At 38.9% G+C, this 21,826-nt stretch overlaps 1 protein-coding gene across 2 annotated transcripts in view; it reads left to right on the top strand.

Annotated features, from left to right (window-relative positions):
- Nucleotides 1–21,826, top strand: part of ADCY1 (adenylate cyclase 1) — a 152,137-nt gene that overhangs the window by 41,422 nt on the left and 88,889 nt on the right. For both annotated transcript variants that reach the window (XM_065831574.2, XM_071804687.1), the window contains exons 2-3: nt 341–490; nt 17,598–17,716. In XM_065831574.2, coding sequence (XP_065687646.1) covers nt 341–490; nt 17,598–17,716 — 269 coding nt within the window. The remainder of the gene's footprint in view (nt 1–340; nt 491–17,597; nt 17,717–21,826) is intronic.

Raw genomic sequence — 21,826 nt, 5'->3', positions numbered from 1 at the left:
ACTGAAAGATATGCCAATGGGCTGATGAAAGAACCTATGCTGAATGAAAGTGATAAGCTACAGATCATCATAAGAGAAATTAACTTCAGAAGATGTAAAGTTGTGTATTTTGCAGTTTTGCTTACCTGGACTTGTGGTAGCTGCTATAATTGTTTCACTACAGCTGGGTTGTGTGAAGGGATATCTGTGACATGGCTAGCAAGGTAGAATTTTTAAAGGTGGTGCACTTTTTAATTATTTTCTTTTTTTCCTTTTTTTGTTTTAAATTTTGCTGACCAGAAATGTAACATAAAAACCTGTATTTTAAAAATATTCATTTACTTTTCTTTCTTTCTTACAGCTTGTGGCCAATGCAATCCTTTTTGTCAGTGTGAATTTGTATGGGGTCTTTGTGAGGATTTTGACAGAAAGGGCTCAGAGGAAGGCATTCCTTCAGGCCAGGAACTGCATTGAGGACAGACTGAGACTGGAGGATGAAAATGAAAAACAGGTCAGTTTCTAAGCCTTATTTCTTTTTCTCTATTTCTTCTGAGATGACTGTAGCTATGTGAAATACAAGTCAGGACGTTGCTGCTGAGTGCATGATAGGGTATATGTGTGTTTCCATGGTGAAGGAAGGGTGCTGCTTCCCCCTGCCTGCTTCAGCTTTTCCTCCCCAGTGCAAACACACTCTTCACTCTTCATCTGCATCACACACAGGAGGTGCAGGCTAATCCCACAGCTGCTGTCAGCTCCAGTACCGGGGCGGGGGGGGGCTGCATTTTAGGGCTGAGGCAAAGATGATAACATTCTATTGCAACTTAAGATGCTGTTGTTTGGTTGTGGTGTTTTTTATTTGTTTGTTTGTTTGTTTTCAGCATGGATGTTTTTAGGCAGGTGTTAGTTATGCTGTAAATACTTCTCTTCTGGCTGTATGTGCTATAACCTGTTTGCATTCATGAGACCTATAAACACAAGTAAACATTTTGATGAGAGAGGCCTGCACCGGTATACATCAATAACTGTGATACAACCTATTCCTTTTTTCAAAAGCCACCTTAATATTTTGATGGTTTATTTCACACAGTTTTATCAAGCAATCTTCCAAGAAGATTTGGAAGCAATCAAAAAAATGCTGTATTTTGGAGCTTGGTGTTGTTATTCGCAGATCTGAATCTTAAACCTAATAAGGTCTGTTCATCAGTAAGGTTTGGATGAGAATTTTCTTTCTGTCTAGGTGATAGCAGTGGACCACGCTGGAATCCATTAGATACAACTCCATTGACCTCTGTGGAACAATGGTAACTTATGCTGATAAAAGACTTCAGCGGTATTCAAACCTTGCTATACAAGATGTCAGAGTCCTTAAAGCTTGTGTACCTCACACACTTTTGCTTCCCTTCACTTGCATTTTCTCTAGCAAGTCTATTCCTATGCATGAAATAATGCAGGTCAATAAGTATTTTCTGTTCACTGACTGAATGCATTTTTATGATCTGAACGTACTCTGTAATAAGTAGACTTTTTCTTTGAACAACTGCATTTTTCTGTTCACTGTGTAAAAATGGTATTAGGATCAAAGCCCCTAGGTTTGAGTCTGGTCTTTTGTAATCCAAAGCTGCAGATTTTCAAAGGCATAAATGTGCCAGCAGTGAATTTCCACAGAACTTAGGCAACTCTGCCATTTGTGCCTTTGAAAACCCACTTCTAGGATCCAACATTAAAACAATATTGATTATTGTGCTTCTCTAGTTAGCAAATTAGCTATCTATCTTGTTTTATATTTTATCCATGCATATAGGAACACAAGAAAGCAAAAACATTACACATAAGTACCATTACTGTTGATAGTATACCTAGAGAATCCTGCAAATGTTTTTCCAATGCAGCATACAGGTCAGTGAAGAGAAGACAATTTTCTCCTACACTTATGAAATTAACCTTAGGCAACACGGTGTAAAACTGAATACATGTGTGAAATACACTAATTAACTGTCAAAAGTACCACAAAATACTTTATATGATAGCTCTCACACTGTATTAGAATACCTCTAAAATCATCGTAACAATAAAGATGTGATTACAGGCTACAAAATTATTCTGCAGTTGCTGTGGCATAACTTAGCCCAAGTTTCCAGCTGGCAACACTCAAAAGTGTTTGAGAGCAAAAGCAATGTTGCTGACCTAGTTCAGTTTCTGTGTTCATTCATGTATTTTTGTTCTTTGAAGTACTGACATTGCATGATAAAAAGGAATGAATTTTTTTGTTAGATTTTCATGTCTCATTCAAATGCTCTGACCTAAATACCATAGACCTTTTACACTGACAATTGTAATCCAAAATGTGAACACCTTTCCCTGGTGTTTCTGTGCAAGTCTCTAATGGGAAAGGAAACAACATGGTCTTGGCTTTTGAACATAAACAGCCTTCTGGAGTTAAAGTTTTGACTCTGTGAGACAGATACTACTGCTGAAAACGTAACTGAGGTTTCTTCCCCTGTGTCCTACTTACAGCAATTCTCCATATATGGGATGCATTTGTAGTAATAACACTATGTGATGATTTTGATAAATCAATTTCTATGAACTTGAGCAAAGATCACATGTAGCATTATTGGAGTTATCATGTAGGAGTTTGCAAGGAGGCTTTGGAGGCGTTGCTGGGGAGAAGGGGAGCAGATGGACTCTCTTAAACTTCAGTTTGATGTTCATCCTGTTACCTCTTCTCTTTGGTCACAACAAATAACTGACCTCGATGGTGGTCTCATACTTTTGTTACATTGCTGAATGTTAGACTGCAGTTCCAGAGTAACACCAGGAGTGAAGGCCAAGAACCAAATGAGTTTTAGACCATGAGCAAATAATAATAATCATTCACCTGGGATAAGGTTTTTCATTGTCTATAAATCTCAGAATGAAGACCATCCTTTGCAGAACAGGCAGTTAAAAATAAATATTATGAGGTAGAACCTGTTCCCTGGAACTGCACTTGTTCTGTTCCTGCTCCTTCAGAGCACCTGAGCCCTTCCACTCTACTCCCACTGCACACTTTCTCTGTGTCTACTTCATGCAAGGCATTGTCACCCTGCTCCCTGGAGGACTCCCAGCATTAGATGCCTCTACCGATTTTGAGACTAGCCTCCAGGCAGTGCTTCACCCCTTCCCAAGTGAGTGAGAAAGGACTGAGCAGGAATGGGGAATGAGGGATGCATTCAGCATAGAGAAATAAGTAATATGCTGCTGATTGAGGCTGCTTGCCATCTGATTCAAAGGGGAAACCAGTAAGGAAGTTGTAGATCACCACTTATTAATTCTCAGCGTGGCAACTCTTAAAGTGGTGCGATGCTCCAAGGAAATGGTAGCATTGCAATTCTGAGGCCATCTGAAATTGAAGTGCAACTGGACCACTGTGTTTACAGGCCTGTAGACTACCATCTTCCATTTTTCTAGTCTCTCTTTCAGTGTCTGTATAGGTTTGTCCTCACCACAGATTTGTCATGGTGAATTTGACTTTAATTATACACTCTATGAAACACGACTTCCTTTTATTTGTCATAGGCTTGCTGTCTGATGACTTGATTGGGTGTTGTCCAGCTCTTGTTTTGTGATAAATTACGAGTAGTCATTCTACAGTAACCTCCTCCATGCCATTCACAACACTGTAGACTTCTCTCATAGCCCTGCTCAGCTCCCTCTCCAAACTAAATAATTGTAGCCTGTTTAGTCTCCAGTGTATGGAAGCTATTTCCTACCCCAATCTTGCCAACTTTGTACTGAATCTTACTCACCTCCTTCCTCCCCATGACAATAAGAATATTTTTATGCATATTCATGCATTGGATTTGGAGATAAACTTTATAATTTCCATCGCTGCACTTGCTGCAGCACAGGCTGATGTGAAAAGTGCATGTTGTTTTTGTACGAGGAAAGCTGGAAAAATGTTTGACATCATTCAAACCTCCAAAGCCCACAAAAACAGCTTAGATATCATCACTGTTTTTTAATTGCATAAGTACCTGCATATATGGTTGCAAAATAAAGACCATCTTTCAAGCAACTTCTTATACCTTTCCTTAACTTCTGTTACTTTTGTACTTGCTCACAATTAGAACATGAGGGTGGAAAAACAACAGAACAGCAAAGTCTCCAGAAATGGGGGGTTGCCTATCTTAAAAAAACTGTTTATGAATCCACATTTAGCCTTTCAAACCACTGGGACTGGAGAAATGTATTCAGTGGTGGCATCCATCTTTCATGAAATAGTTATGTACTCCACTACCATGCATGAAATTTAAGTTTATTACAGGCTTCAACATAAGAAGCTGAAGGAAGCACTAAAAACTACAGGGAGTTAGGAAGCACTGGGCTGAGGCAGCCAGCTCTGTGCTTCAGGGTTGGAAGCACAGCATTCCAGCTAGTCTGACTGGTTTTGCTGTGAGGTAGGATTGCTCCCTTTACTAGTACACCACCATGCTAGTGTAGTAATGATGGTTCTGGGAGACAGCCTAGCACCTGGCTGTTGCTCTGCAGTGCTTCAATAGATGTTCACCAGGTCATTTGAAGCTAACTACATTGTCTTTATGCAATGCTAAATCATGCAAACAAATGTCTGTATGTATATGTCTATGCATTCCAAGTGTCTGCTGCATTCTAAGGCAATATCCTTAATATTGCATATAGTAACTGGGACATCACAGAGTAAGAGATTTGATTAATACCTATTCATGGAAAACAAACCAGCATCGATAGAAGATACCATGAGTCTCAGTGCAGAATACTCTGAACTACCACTTAGGGTGTTTTAGATACAAATTCCCTGATGGGTTCAGATTCCTCTTCAAAACAATCTTGATATTACACAGAGAAGAAAATATGAAATTTATCATTAAAACACAGGCCCTGTGTCTGTAATCATTGATACTGGCTATATGCATCAGCAGATTGCCCTGCAGCAAACATTTCATCTGGATCATGTGTAGGCACAAAAACATGTTCTTGTAAAATTATCTAGTGTGCAACAGGGAGGTCCTGATTTTACACAAATTGCAGGGTGAGAGGTGATACCTGATCCTCTGCAAAAGCTAGACAGAGCAATCTTTGAAAAATTTAGGTGGACTAATTTTAGCTAACAGGTTGAGCCTGTACCACATTAGCACTGTGTTCTGTTATGAGGATGCTTAAAATTGAATTTATTTTGTCATCAAACCACATCTTACACAGGAAAGTCCACCTTCAAAAATCTATCTGTTCTTTTCTAGGATAGGGAAAAGAGAAAATAAGGAATATTGCAATTCCAGGCTCTCAGTTTGAACTGCTCAGCTTCATGCCCACTCATGCAGGCTGGCCAGCAATGCCTATTAGCCAAATAACCGCAGCAGCAGTGATGGGAACTTGTCCTGCTCTATGCTTTGTTTGCAACCTTTGGCTGCTTAGATCCTTACACAGAGCTGGGATGAACCTATGTGGCAACCTTGGTCTGTCTTCCACCTTTCTCAAGTAAAAGGAGTTGTGAAGAGGCACATTTCTCTGTCCCTCACAGTACTAATTGCCCAGAAGCTTTCCACTGACTAGCATCAGTTAGTTCCCAGTCCTGCAATAGTCATGCACATGTCTATCCTTAATACAGCAAATAATAAATCTGAGGGCTACTGAGGTTAAATGTGAACCTTTAGGTGGAAGGCTTCAGCTTCAACCTGGAGTCATTAGGAACTGTTTGTTACTGCTGGCAAGGTGGGGTATAGCAAACAAATAAATGTGTTCTAGTTTTACAGCTCTGTTTCACTTCTTTTTATGCAGAACAACAATCTCATCTGAATGCAGTTGGTGCCAGAAGCTGCATTGTTTGGGATACCTTTGGGATTCTTCTTACCTAACTTCGGCCAAGTTAAAGTAAAGCTTGTAGTCTAACTTTTTAACATAGAGGCAGTAATCCTCAGTAGTAATAGACACACACAAGGGTAGTTAATCCCTTCTATCCTTGCTGATGATGAGATGAGGTTTTATCCTGGGAGTGGTATCAGGTAGACACCTAAGCTTAGGGCTACACAGCTGAATGGTAAGAGAGAGAGTTGTCTTGCAACTGGACTTGAAATGGCGAACTGCAGAAACTCAGTAACACGCAAGAAAAAACATATACTTCTAAATCATACAAAGTACATGTATTTTAATTTCCTTGTAATTGTGTTACTCTACCCACCTCTTTTATTTGCAAAATGTAGCATATGATATTATAGAAGAATCAATAAAACCCTTTAAAAAGACACAATTGTAACAGCAGGCCAGACGAGTACTGTAACAACTTGCTTTAACTTTATTTCACTCCCTGAAAGCTTCCTGATGTTACCATGTCAATTAGAGCAGTCATCAACCATTTCATTTTTGGACACAAGGTTTGAAGTATGGCAACTGAACAGATTTCTAAGGAAGAAAATAGGCCATGTGAATTTTTCTTTTTAGTATAAGTCTATATAGTCATTCATACTAGGGGGATTCCTTGGACTGCTGTTTGTTGCAGTTTGTTTTTTCTCATAGATTTATGTATGACATATGTTCATGCCACCTATGTTAAGCTCTTCTATGTTGTAGTGGATGCTGGCTTACATTGAGTAGAATAGACAAACATAAACAGATAAGTTAAAAATAATTGTATCGTTCTAAATCATGTTAATACTTTGGCTATTAGGAGTTTTGAAATAAATATTGGGAAATATTAAATATGTTCTGCTTCAAACAACTGTCAAATATGCTGCTGGTGTTTAACTCTGAACTTTTCAGTTTATTTTTCCTGCTTGCTCTGTGTATTGTCTCTTAGAGAGAATGGAGGAGGAGGGAAAAATAAGAGCACACAAACCTGTCATTAGATGATTAAAAATACACTACCATACAGTTATAACAGATAACATCATGGATAGCAGTTACTAAAGTGAATTGTCATTGGTAAGAACTCTGGCATCAGATCCTCAAGTTAAATAGTAAGAAAGATACTTGAAAAGCACTTTCTTATGACTGATTTCTAAATTTAGATAAATATCCATGACAGCACTGCTATGTGAACACTCATGCAATGCTTTTATGTATTTTAGTAGGATGCCATGGTATAAAGTAATGCAACCTCAGGACTGATTCCTGATATTCTTCTCTCAACAGAAGGAATTCATAAGGAGTTTTAAAATGTCATTAGGGAAGTTTCCTTACATGTGTTTTTATTGTTATCCACAGAATTGTTTTAACTTCTAGAAGTGTCTTAACTGTAACAAAAAGATGGCTAATGTTTTAACACAAGCCTGACACAACTTCTGCCGTGCCACTCTTTAAATGCAAGGTGCTTCTACCATAGACCAGCACCTGTGCCACATAGGTGCTTCACATTACAGCAGCTGGTGTAGCCACACATGCAGTTTGCCAAGTGGTTTCTGAGTTGCTATGTTACTGCTTAAGCACAGATTATCTCCATGAACAGGGTACTGAGCAGAGCACTTTGCTTTCATTCCAGTGTTGGACAGTATACACTGTTTGCACACACATACTTTATAGATGTAGTTCTTGTTTCTTTCGGTCAGTCTTTTGTGAAGGAAAAGAGTTAGACCACATTCTGTTAACTGGAAAAAAAAAGTACATTCTAAGGTAATTTTTTTATTTTTCAGGTCTGCCATTCTAGAATGAACTTCCATCTGTCACATAATTTAAATTATTTCCAAAGTTTCTGTTCCTCATTACCTCTTCAACGTAAACTGATTTTATGTGGAGTTTAGCTTCCCTTCAGGTACATTTGATTAGGAGTTTCCCAGTTTGACAAGGTAATAATGGACTAAATCTGAAACACTCTTGTCAGTTCAAGTGAGTGCATACACTAATTGCTCCCTTAGCATGTTCATGGCTGGTCCTCATTTTTTTCCTCTTTGGAAGATCATGTGATTTTCTGGTCGTGGGTTAGGCTCGCTTCCCTGCTCTGTGAAGACAAAATGAGGATGAGCAGCAAAGGATGAAAGCTTTTAGAATTTTCTAATCTAGATTAGAAAAATGGTGGATTTTTCAAAGCAAAGTATTTTATCTTAGTGCCTGGAGATTTTGGTGTCTATTCCATTTTACGGGTTTTTGCTATAATTTGCTTTCATATTGCTATACCAAAGGCATCTGTGGTTTTTGAAAAAGGAAATGGTAACTACTTACCACTTAGTATGTCTTAGTTTCTAAAAGTATTGCTTTTGATTTGAGGTTCCTGTTTCTTTAAAATCCTTAGTCTGCTTACATCCACTTCTAAGCTTATGTTTCTATCACTAGCAATCAAAAGCTTTATATTTACTGAAGAGTTCTTGCTTGTTCCACTGCCAGTAAAAATCTGTAATAAGAAATGACATGTATTAATATTGAGTGGCTAGTGCAGCTTTAAATATATGCTGTGTCAGACAGTAAGAATGTTGTAAAGCACCGGTACTAGCACAGCAGTGTGTCCTTAAGATTCCTCTGGTTCTTCCCCCATTCTGGACCCTCAGCTGCACAGTGTGCCTGCTCCAGTAGCGAAGAAAGAAGACTGGACATGTCTTTGGCCTTTCTCCACCCTCTCCTCTACGCTGGCCCCATTTCCTAGCAAGGTGCCAGAGCAGACCACAGCAAGTTTGCTACATATCTTTGTGGGGCTGGTGAAGATATATTGATTTTGGAGAAGGAGTGGGGTGAGGAAGGAAGTCATATCCCACGGGGCAGAGGAAAAGCATAGAGTGCCACAGTCCCAGTGTCATCTTGAGCTGGAACATGTAGTGTGTTCTTCAAGAAAAATCCCACTAGCTGGGGACTGGAAGATTAGTGAGGGCAGAAGAGGGGTATGTGTCAGCCTTGTTGAAGGTTGAGCTCTGTGCCTTTCACTTCCCGAGGAATACATACATGCTAGCCCAAGTATTCGGTGTTACATTGGTGGAACAAACCATACATGGCTGTGGACTGGAAAGACGTGAACGTATAACTCTAGAGGAAACTTAGTACAGCAGGGTTAAGCCAGTGAAGCTCTGTCTGCTCTTCCATTTACCCTGGAAGGAAGTAGTGTTGGTGAAGCTGATGCTGCCTGTGATCCCATTTCTAGCATCGTCAGAAGAAAAGAAGAGAGCGAGATACAATGATGGAATTGTTATCTCAGTCCTGTTCGGGGTGGAACAGATCCCTCCGTGTGGCGCTTCAGCCTCCAGCAAGCCTGAGCTCACATGTGTCTTGGCTGCAGGTCTGCCTAGGAATTGCAATAACACTTCTGTGTTCCCTCTGATCAACATTGGCAGATGATTGGTAGTCTTTCTGGTCACTTTTAAGGACACTCTACTTAAATCACAAAAGTGTTTTCATAAAGAGATTAAATTTTTGAACACTGTGCTTTAAGTATGCCTTTTTAACATGTATACTCAAAACATATGCATACTGTCAGTGCTACTGTGAGGGGATCATTTCATTGAAAGCTGAAACCTGGTCTTTCTTACTCTGCAATAGAAGGGGCAAAACGTCTTCTTTCTATATAGGAAGATTTAGAATTATATGCTCAGTGGCTGGTCTGTGCCAAAAAAAAAGTTTAATCTTCATTGATATACCATTAATTAAAATCCTACTGGAGCTTGATAGATAGAAACAAGGACAGTTATTAAACTAACAATAAATATGAGAAAATTTGAAAACTCCCATATGATTTTTTTGTTTGTTTTATTTTGTTTTCCTAGCAGATCACCCCACCAGTGAGTAAGCTGATAGTACACAAAGATTTGGGAGGAGACACAGCTGGGGAAGTTGACCCCAACTGACCAAAGGAATATTCCTTACCATGTGATTTCATGCTCACCATATAAAGCTAGGGGAAGAAGAAGGAAGGAGGGGCTAAACCACACATCTGATTATATCTGTATAACTACTTGCCTGCAGTATCAGCACCATAGTGAGGCAAATAAAGATGACTTAAGTATAAAGGCACTGCTTGGTTGTGTGAATTTAGCTTCCTACTCAAGTTCACTTCTAGTAGGAGGATTTCCATTAACTGAAAGAACTATCATTCATTTCTTGTTATGTTTTATGCAATGGTTTTGTGGATACATTTAATTTTAACCATAGAAATACATCAAATTGGTCTGGTACAGGTCTGTTAGCTCATCCTGAATCCATTGTGCAGTTCATACATAGTATATTGATCATCTACCATACCTGTATGTTGTTAGCCATCCTCTTACTACTCAAAAACCTGTGCATTAGATGGCAGGTTTTTGAATGGTCTTTTATGATTATGATTCTAATAATGACTTACTGATAAGCATAATTTTCAGGAAACCTCAGGAACACTCTGAAACATTGCCACCTTGTGGCTTTTAATGTCACCATCTTTGACAGTGCTTTTTTTGTGCTTACTTGGAAGAAAGGCCATAGCATAGTTTAAAATAATTCACTAATGAAATCTGTTCTCTTTTTTCCCAGCTTACAGGAAGTATAAATGAATCCTAGTAATTTTACACAGAGATTTTCTTCCATGCATTGCACTAGGCTTCGTTTCTCTCTCATTTTTCAAATTTTTCTTACAGGGAATTTAAAATGGCTGTGCCGTGTAATATAAGGATGACAGAGACCATAAACCCACTAAGCTGTGGATTTTAAAATTATGCAAGAATGAACTTATCAAAGTATAATTAGGTAGCAGGTGGTAATATTTAAGATGTACTTTGGAGTCACAGATGTAGAAAGTAGAAAGTGAATCTCAAAATTGTATAGATGAGTTGACACTGAAACAGTCTTATTAATATTTTTATGCATATCCAATGCTTGTCTTCTCCAGGAACAAAATCCTTTTTAATTATGGTGGCACTTTCCTTTTAAATATAGCAATAACAAAAGAAGATCTGTGGTAGACTGCAAAACATGGTGGGTTAGATTTCGTGTTTTATATTGTAAAAAAAACTTGTAGAACAGATGATCAAAATCCTCCTTTCTTTTGTGAGCTCATTTTCCCATTTGTCATCATCATTGGAGTGTTACTATAACAAACAAGAATATTCATATTTGATCAGCCAGGTACAAAGGTGCCAAACCTGGTTTTGTTAAATACTTTTTCCTTTCCCTTTCCCTTTCCCTGTCCCTTTCCCTCTCCCTCTCCCTCTCCCTTTCTCTCTCCCTTTCTCTCTCTTTCTTTCTTCCCTCCCTACCTCTTTCCGTCCCTCCTTCTCTCCTTCTTGCTTTTTTTTTTTAAAGTCCTTATGAAAATGCAGAAAACAGTGGCCCATGGGCATGCAGTCTAACCTGAATAATGTGGTTCGGTGCCAGGGAGCATGAGAAAGGACCAGGATCTGGCGTGCTATCCAGAGTTACTGCTTTCCCCAGCATGAGCTTGCGAAGCCTCTGAGTCTCATTTTGAGCAAGCTGCAAGAGACAGAGCTCTTGTCTGAGAGAGGCGTTAGGCTCAGGCTCCTTGGTGGGCGACGGCAACAGTACCAGCAGGCTGGCTGTAAGCAGCAGTTCAGAAGGAACCTAGTGAACCTGACTAAAAGAGACTGAGTTACCTCCATTACAGTCCTGCTCTCACAGGATTGAAAGTCATGCAGTGCAGTAAATTTTTCTGCATGGCCCTTCAGGATGTCCTGAATTCCACTCCATGTGTGTATACAGTAGGGTGGGAGGACAAGGAGTAATGAGATTCAAAGAACCAGGGACACAAGAGAGCCTGCAGTTTTGAGGCCATGCTACAGTTCCTCTGGTTGCTTCTCTTCTGTATCTCAGAAAAAAATGTCAACAACTATTTCCTTTGATAAAATAGTCTGCACTGACTATAACTAAGATTTCTACTTTGTTTTCTATTTATCTCATTTGATAATCTACAGGAATACAATTTAGCATGGAGAAGCACAGCAAGTGCATCCATTTAATGGGCAGAAATTTGTAAGGGGTCATCCAAGTGCACAGTAGGCAGTGGGAAAGAAAGGAAAGGATGCTATCTGGAAACACTAAGACATTTTTCTGCATTTCAGTCTTTTCTGATTAAGGGAGAGTGGGTTCATAAATGATTTACAACCTGCTGAAGGAATTTGAAAATATTTCACAGTCGTACCCCATACGGATGTCAAAATAAATCATTTTGTACAATAAGAATACAATGTGGTATTGGACTAGATAGTATTGTTTGGTAAGCAGTGTGAAATATTATAAATCAAGGTGAAAATTTCAAAGGAACTTTGAGAAAGTTGTAAGTGTTTGGAAGAAGCAGTAAAATAAAAATACAATGATTTTTCAAAATGAGAGGGGAAGGCCATCTTCATTTGGAGACAGGCAGAAGAAATGTACTAGGAACGTGCACTGGGCATTTGCATAAAAGCAGAGCCAGGATGCAGGTCGGAGAAGCTGTGCAGGGCCAGGAATGGGGATGGGAGGAGTTGTACTGAGAAGGTTCCGAATTGGCGAAAACTGAAGAGAGCATTGGGGCAGAATAGAGTGTGCAGATGATGGAAACTGTTGTTTCAACAGTCTCAGTTGTCTGCTTGCTTCTTTCTGCTTCTCCTCTCAGGAAAGAGAAATCATGCTACTGCTAAAGGGTGCTGAGCCTTGAGCTTCCCTGCTGTTTTAGAAACCACACTTGTATGTGTCAAGGTGGCAGGATAGCTTCAGCCAGGAAGCCACAGGCATCCTCCACTCCTGATCTGTGTGCTGTTGTCCCCCCTGTTGGCACACAATGGTTAGAAGGGACTTCTGGAGAACATCCAGTCCAACCACCTTCTCAAAGAAGGACTGCCAGCAACATCAGGTCTGGTCAACTGTGGCTTTGTATAACCAATTCTTGAATAACTACAAAACTATTAGTTTTTCCCTAGGTCCAACCCGGAGCGAGCATCGAATTACAGGAGCTTGTACTTGCAATTAGGGTTGAGACCATTCCAAAGAACAAGTAGTAATATAGGGTCCTTTTGGTCATTAAAAGTGGGAAACAATTTGGTTTTATTTCAATTTCTCTGCTTTTGCATATTTTCCTACTTTACCATGTGCATAATGGTCCTAATTTTTGAATAGTGCCAAGGTAGCACTGAATACTTCCTAACTGGCTTGGTACGCACATTTTGACTTGACTTGGAGTAAAATGAATGTTTGTTCTTTCTCTTATTTCTAGCAATGCTTCATTACTGTGGGAGAAAAAAAATCTGGATTTTTTCTAATTCAAGTGTCCCTTTCAAAATTAACTAAGTCTTCATTAATGTTGCAGAAATCCTCATTAGTGAGGATAAAATGGCTGGCAGAGGCAGCCCAGTTTGACATTTCAAATCCCAGGCTAGGACTGGCAATTTAAAATACAAATTTCGTGAAAAATGCAGTGAACGAAGGAAATACAGATACTCATCTGTCATTTTGTTAGTGAGATTTGTGCAGGGCATGCAAAATCATTGGCAGACAATTGCAGTCTCTGAAAATAAACTTTTTTTTCAGCACGTGGTTTCACTTTACACCACATTAATGCTGAATGAGGATTTACAGAAGGAGAGTAAGAGAGTACAGATTTCTAAAATAACATAAGTTGGTCATAGGGCCAAATTTTAATTTTCTGGGTAGAAACCAGCTGTAATAAGCCTAAGCAGCATTGTGAACCAGTGAGAAAGGTGAAAATATGGAAACATTTTTCTCTCCCTGTGTTTTGGAATCTGCCACATGTTGAGTCTACCTCAGTACATCGTTTATCACCAATAAGAACGTCTGCAGCATGAGTATTGTTTTATTCTAGTCAGAGTTGTTGCCAATTGATTAGTGCTCCCTGTCTCACTCATTCAATTTTCTTCTGTCATCACCCATCCCTGTCAGAGGCAACAACCACTCAAGCATGAATGTCACCACAAATGTGACCAGCCTTGCTTTGGTGTTGTCACTTGTTCCATCCAATACACTATGCAAGTCATGCACCTCTAGTTTTCATTTTAACCTGGTTTTCAGACAAGACCACATGAAAAAAAACAATGATGGTAGGACTTGCTGAATAGAGATCTAGGCAGAGGTCTTTCCTTAAGCTGACCTGAAGGGCAGTCCTGCTTTGACTGACAGATGAGATTTTGCCCAAAATAGAAGAGACCTTTCGTATATTTTTTCTAGAGAGCTAGATGCTGTCTTTCTTTTATTTTCAGTGTTCCGATACTTTCCAGTGTGGACTTGTTTCTTACATTTTCCAGTCTCTCTTCCAGTGACAATTCTTTACAGCCATAATGTTGCTTCCATTCTTGGCTTGAAAGGTCAGCAGTGGCTGCCCTTTGAGAAAGCCATAATTAAGTCTTTCCTTGCTCAGTGAATCTGAGGTTGCTAACCCTCTTTGTAAAAACACTATAACTCTTTGTTCCTCAGTAATCTACGTTTTTTTTTTATTCCCCATCTCTAATGAAAAAGCAAGCTACAACAATATGATGTAGTATTTTCATAAGTTCGATTCAGGTCTTGTAATAGTCAGGCTCACATGTACAGGAATCACCATTTTTTGTAGCCTCCCTTAATACAGTAGTACCTGACATCTGCAGGTTTCAATGTTGTCAAGTGCTGCATCTTGCAGCTCTCCAATGCTACCTTCATAGTAATAATGATTGTTATTACTTCCCTGGATTATGTGCTATTTGCCATGCACTGCAGAAGTTATCTGTGAGTTTTTTATTCACGTACTGTAATTGTGTTTACAGCCATAGAAAAAATATTCAGTCAGCATTGGTCTCTATAAGAGTCTGTCAGTGTAATTTTCATTTGGTTGGTTGTCTGTTTTTTTCGGTCTGATTTTCTAGGAAAGCTGAAACCCCACTCTTTCAGCATAAAAGTTTTGGAATTTATTTACCCATTTCAGCAAAATGGCAAAGATCTTGTTTAATGTCATCACTTAAATAGAAGCTACAATGAACATTGAGTCCTTATAAGACACAAAATTGGTGTGCAGGGTAGTACTAGGTTGGTGCAAAAGTAATTGCAGTTTCAGACTGTGAATTTGAAATCATTACAACTACGTTCACACATTGTTATTAATCAAAAGAGGAACAATTATAAGCAAGACATTTTTGCCAATGAGAAATAAGTTTGTTTATTCCTGTAACATAAAAATCCATGCTTTGGGGTTTGATGAACTCTTGGAAAGCATTTTTTCCATCCTGTGGGTTGTGGAAGCCATTTCCATGCAAAAAGTTGTCAAGATACTTGAAGAAGTGGTAGTTGGTTGGCGAGAGGTCAGGTGAATGTGGTGGATGAAGCAAAACTTTGTAGCCCAGTTTGTTCAAATTTTAAGCATTGGTTGTGCAATGTGTGGTCGAGTGTTGTCATGGAGAAGAATCCAGCCCTTTCTGTTGACCAGTGCCAGCTGCAGGCGTTGCAGTTTTCAGTGCATCTCACTGATTTGCTGGGCAGACTTCTCAGATGTAATGGTTTTGCCAGGATTCAGAAAGCAGACCACAAAACAGTGACCATGACCTTTCCTTGGTACAAGTTTAGCTTTAGAAAATGCTTTGGATGTTCTAGGTCCAATCACTGAGCTGGTGGTCACTGGTTGTCATATTAAATCCACTTTTCATCGCACATCACAATCTGATTGAGAAATGGTTCGTTGTTGTTGCGTAGAATAAAAGAAGATGACACTTCAAAATGACAATTTTTTGAGTTTTGGTTAGGTCATGAAGCACCCACTTATCGAGGTTTTTCACCTTTCCAATACACTTCAAATGCCGAATGACTGCAAAATGGTCAGTGTTGCATTCTTTGGCAACTTCTTGTGGAGTTGTAAGAGGATCAGCTTTGACAATCGCTCTCAATTGGTCATTGTCAGTTTCTGATGGCCGGTCACTACACTCCTCATCTTCAAGGCTCTCGTCTCCTTTGCAAAACTACTTGAAGCACCACTGCACTGTACGTTCATTAGAAGTTCCTGGGCCAACTGCGTTGTTGATGTTGCAAGTTGTCTCCATTGCTTTATGACCCATTTTGAACTCAAGAGAATTGCTCAAATTTGCTTTTTGTCTAACATAATTTCCATAGTCTAAAGTAAATATCAAATAAACAGCAAGTAATTAGTCAGTAGCAAAAAAAAAAAAAAAAAATTTATAACATAACCACATTTATTTAAGAATATACCCAATATCAAACAACAGATTTCAATAATACTTTTGCACCATTAAAATACTTCTGGATTTCCATCAACCTTTGGAGTTTACGCCATCTTAAGCGCCAGAGAATTTAACCATCAGTCCAAACTTCTCTCTTTTGTGGATTCTGTATTGTCTGATAGGTGATCAGTTCATTTTATAACCTCAGTTACTCCTTGTTTATTTAGTGTCATTTAAATAAGAGGAGGATGTGGTGAGGCCAGGAGCTGCACTTCTGTGATGTCTCTCAGCTATCATTATGGTGGCTCTCAATCATCATACAGCATCACAGAATAATTAAGGTAGGAAGGGAAATCTGAAGGTCATCTGGTCCAACCAACCTGGTTTCCAGATGAGCTGCTCCATCACTTTTCCAGGACTCAATGTGAAACTGACTCGTCCGTAGTTCCCTGGCTCCTCCTTCTTGCCATTCTTGAAGACAGAAGTGACATATTCTTTCCTTCAGTCTTCAAGCACTTCTCCCAGTCACCATGTTTGATTAAACATTACTGAAATTGGACTTGCAATGACATCTACCAGCTCCTTCAGTGCTTCTGGGTGCATCCCATCATGGCCCATGGACTTAGGTATATCCAGGTTGCTTAACTATTCCCTGACCTGATCCTCTTCCACCAAGGGTACATTTTCCTTGCTTCATCCAGTCTTTCACCATGTTCTCTGGAACTTGGGATTCCTGAATCAAATCAGATATATATATATATATATATATATGTGAATTCATTCAGACTGTTGCCATGGCTGAGAATAGCAGACCTGATGGATAAGCTTGGAACTGCATTTTAAATGGCAAGTGCTTTCTGTGTGAAACCAAAACTTAAGCAGGTATCTAAAGACACCTCACAACACCTAAGAATACCTGCTGCAAGTTTTCCAGGTGATACCCATGAATATACGGAAAAACTATGTATGCCTTTATGGTCAATACTTAGAAGATTGAAAATATCAGAGGTCCTTTTTGTGAGTTTGGTGATCTATGCCTAAAATCTCTCTGAGTGTATAGCAAGAAGAGATGTGTTAAACCAGGGGTTTGTACTGATGCATTCCATTACTGAGCTGGCTGGAACAGACATTGCCACGCTGGATAAGATGCAATTAAAACTGCACCCTTATTACTGTTCTGCTGATTCAGACTGTGTATAGATCTGTCATCCACTCTCCCTGCTTAATAAGCAGCTGTCATAGTCCTTGTAATGTAACACATCCACTAGATTCAGAAATAGGACACACAAAAGGATAGCAAATGATTCTGGGCAGTATTTCCCAGACAGATAAATGTTACTAACAATAAAGTAAGTTGTTATTATTAGCATTGTGATGTTAATGAAAATTATGGACAATTATCTGCTCTTGAAGCTGTATTTTCCCTTTCGGTATAGGTTTTTTATTTCATTTATTTATTTATTTATAGTGCATAAGTTTTAAAAAAGATACCCACACAGGCTGTAGAAGGTGGAGGGAAATGGTCACACACTGCTCCACAAAACTGATGTTTTTTATGTTTTCTTCTAGGAACGTCTCTTGATGAGTCTTTTGCCCAGGAATGTTGCAATGGAAATGAAGGAAGATTTCCTGAAGCCTCCTGAAAGGATTTTCCACAAGATTTACATTCAAAGGCATGACAACGTTAGGTAGGATTGATATGTCCCAAGAAATAACTTTAAAAAAAGAATATTCAGTACAAATACAGTGACGTGCAATTGCAGTCATGTCGTACAGAAAAACAAAACAAAACAAAAAACCACAGACAAACAAAAAACACAAACAAATGAACAAACATCCCCCCCCCCCCCCCAAAACCCACAAACAAGCAGTACAATGAAGATTGGTCATTAATGCAGAGGGGGAGAATGGGCCCACCAGGAATAATTAATTGTCTTCTCAGAAGATAATGGTGAATCAATAAATGATTTAGAATAGCAGTGCTGGGAGGCAGGCATAATTCTCGAATGAGTACTCATGCTTTTTGCACTGTATTATGTTTGGGGTGAATATGAGTATTTATTTAACATGGTAACTTTTACACATTTATATTTTCCTGATAGTAAGATGGGTTACTTCTAATGCAATAGATTTTCTGTGTAACAGCATGGAGATGCATAAAGAAAGTACGATGTAAACTAAAAAAAATGTGTGTCTGTCCCCATCATATGACCATTTCTCCTCAGAGGTTATTATCTGAGGCTCAATTCTACTTCTTGCTCTGTTCAGTAACAGACTGTTGTGCAAGTGCCCTCATTTATACTGGCTGTTGTTAAAGTGCATTCTCATTTGCTATTCTTCTCTGCCCTCCAAACCAAATTCCTTATAAGTCTTGCCTGAATGGTATTGTTTTATCATACTAGTTACTTTTTCTCCAAGTGCCTTGCTTCCACACTAAAAACAATGTTGGAGAGGTTTACTTGGTGCCACCCTTGCACTAAGCAAGGTGCAGGCTTAATAAGTGATGCTGCAGAGCTACCTTGATTTGCGCTGTGTACTCATGTGGCAAAGGAGTAAACTCCATTAGCATCTCCTCCTCTCCCTCATCAACTGTTAAGTTCCTTCTCTTGGAGTTCAGTCTACCATTGAGCTGACTAATATTTGCAAGGATCACTTTTTAGTGACTAAGCTGTTGCAACTAAAGGCATTTGTGTCAGTGAGGGAATCAGAGATGGCTGCAATGGGGGTGTTTAGAAAACAGAAAAATTAGGTCAGTTTTACACTGTAAAATTAAACATTACTTAATTTATTCATTAGAAGCTCACTTCTTGCTAATGGTTAAACCTTACATAATGTTTATCATCATCACCACTATGTATACGAAACAATTCATCTTTAACAATCCAATCTGAAGTTAGATCTAAGTGTACAGTACCCCAGAGTTCATGCTGCAAAGTTAGTATTATTGGTTACAGTCCTTGATGGTTCTGAATTGCCAAAGTCAGACTTGAGAGCTCCTGAAGGAGAGAATTCAAAATCAAGGTGGATTGTCTTCCTCCTTCTCCAGTTTTCCTTGTTTATACCTCCTGTTTTTATGCTGTTCTCCCTCCAACACCATTTTTATTTTTCTTCTTTTTCTTCTTTTTCTTCTTTTTCTTCTTTTTCTTCTTTTTCTTCTTTTTCTTCTTTTTCTTCTTTTTCTTCTTTTTCTTCTTTTTCTTCTTTTTCTTGCCAATCTTTTGCTTTTGGATGATGTCCTGTCTATTTGCAGTCACTTGTGCTTATCTTGTCTGCTATCTGCCAGATTTCTGTTGCTTGGGTGCCTTCTACTGTCTTTGTCCCTTTTGTGATCACATTGCTTATATACTTAGAAAAATTGTGCCTGGTTATGCTGTCACAGTGCTATGGAATACATGGATATTACTGTTGATTGCACTTATATTCAGATTAAAGGCAAGCCAACGATAATTATATCCTGATTAGCACATTTATAACGTGTGTGTGTCACAGGTCTGCATTGGTTGCAGTATGGGTAGTCTCCTTAAATGGTATTGCTTTGCAGCTGAACTGGTTGATTATAATGCTTCTGAGACCTCTCCCTCACCGAGATCTTTTTGAAATGTAACCTCAGGAGTACCCTTTTTGTTTTCTACATGAAATCATGTTTCACATAACCACTAAGGCTGCTATGGCTTCCTGACTGCTTTGATGTGAAGTTCATAAAAAGTTTTGAACCTGAATACCCCATCTGGAGAGGTGAATTCATTCTCTGACATTAAGATGGTACTTTTGGGGCTAGTGGAGGCAAAGTAAGATGATCTCATTTTAGTGCCAAAGGAAAGATCCTCAGGGAAGAGAACTGAAAACAGGAGACCTCTCCTCACCATCTATACTTTAAGAAACTGTATTACATTATATTTCAGTAATACAACTACTATATTAATTAAAGAAAAAAAAATATAAGGGGGGGCATAGTGTCCGAGTAAATACCCAGCAAGATGTAGCTAGCAGGTCCCGATAAACCAGAGTTTCATCATAGGGGCTGTGTGACTCTGCTGATCTGAATGATGCCAGGGAACTCCCTACAGGTGCCACCCTGACACCAGTGTGGGTGACAGCACTGCAACATCCCTCCAGGAAGTGCTGCTGGGAGTGAGTGCCAATAGTAAGATGTGGGCTTTACCTTTTTAGGAGATGAAAAGAACTTTTTTTCTTTTGAATAGTGGCAGTTTAGTGCTATACTGGGCAGACCTAAGAGACCATTCCCATATTGTCCTAAGTTTCCCTCTTCACATGGAGCATTCTGTAAAATGCCACTATTAAAACAAACTAACAAAAACCCCCTCTATTGTTCTAAATTTCTGGAGTTTTTAACCCCAGAGCTACACAGTGGAAAATAGAAAATGAGCTGCACTTTCAACTTTACTACTGCAATGCTCTCTTTTTCTCCCAGCAAATATATGGAAATGTCAGAGCCTAATCCTCCAGAAAGGACAGGCTGGAGGAGGTAGGCATGTAGTTAATAAACTACACGATTTTTCAATAAAAGAAAAGGGAAAAAAAAAAAAGGAAGGGGGAAAAGGAGAAGAAGAAAAAGAAGGAACAGAAGGAAAAGAAGAAAAAGAAGAAACAGAAGGAAAAGAAGGAACAGAAGGAAAAGAAGGAAAAGGAATAGCCTCACCAACAACAGAACCCATTTGTTTCAGTCTTCTAAATAGCTGCATGAAAGAAAAAAAAAAAAATCCCCACACAAACAAACAAACCCCATAAAAGAGCAGCAACAACAAAAAATCTTTAAGTATTAGATCTTGCATGTGAAAAATGAGAGATTCACACAGGTAGCTTCCTCACCTTCTCCCAGAAAAACGCAGGCTGATACATTACAGTCATATATATTTATATACATATACACTCCTGCAAGAATTGAATAATGGACTGGGAAAAGATACTGGCATATTTCAAATACATGTGGCAACAGCCCTGGTTTATCCTTTAGCTGATAAATATTTTACCAAATATCAAATAATTGTTGAATGACTGCCTGCAACTGACCACACCCCTGGAAGGGAATGCAAACATGCCTCTCCATATTGACGTCAGAGCCCTCAGTGTTTTGTCATGCTTCAATAAGCTATTCCCACATCTGTAGTAAAGAGAGGATTTTATTTTGCTTACAGATAGTTTTTTGTCAGTTAGAAATCACTTCAGACCACCACCTTAGTATCCAGGATTTTATTTTTATTTCTGCAGTACAAAGCATTAAACTCCTTCAATATCAATTGAAGATTTCTGTGTGCAGAGGGTGCCAGTTTAAAACTTACTTTATATTTCAATTTGAGACATTTCTAAGAGCATCAGTGAATATAGCCCATAAATGAGCACTGAATAGATGGCTTACTACAACAAATTACAGTGTCATCAAAGTAACTTGCAAGGGCACTGGGAGCTGTAGTGGTTTGTGGGGAAAACCCTTTTTTCCTCCAAAATGCTCACACTTAGCAAATGAAAAATTCCTGCTAAGAGAGACATGTGCAAGCTTGTACCTTAGGGAAAGTCTATTATATAACCTTAATAAAGTGCCAGAAGTGCAGAGGAAAGATGACAGACTGAAGCTTCCATGTTCCTCCAATGGCAGAGCTTTAACTTCTATAATTTACTTCCAGTAGAAGCAGATCCTTTGCACGATGCCTATGCTTACTGCTTGAGCTTTGCAGAAACAAATACTGACAGTCCACAATCTGAAGTGTAGTTTGGCCCCTTTGATCTGTAACTCTTTATTTTTTATTTAGCTTTTATATTTCCAAATTAATTGCTCTGAA

This window comes from Patagioenas fasciata, chromosome 2 (genome assembly GCF_037038585.1).
Source record: "Patagioenas fasciata isolate bPatFas1 chromosome 2, bPatFas1.hap1, whole genome shotgun sequence".
NCBI classification, from domain to species: domain Eukaryota; kingdom Metazoa; phylum Chordata; class Aves; order Columbiformes; family Columbidae; genus Patagioenas; species Patagioenas fasciata.
The sequence above is the reverse complement of the archived record's forward strand: the minus strand, read 5'-3'. Positions and strand labels throughout refer to the sequence as shown.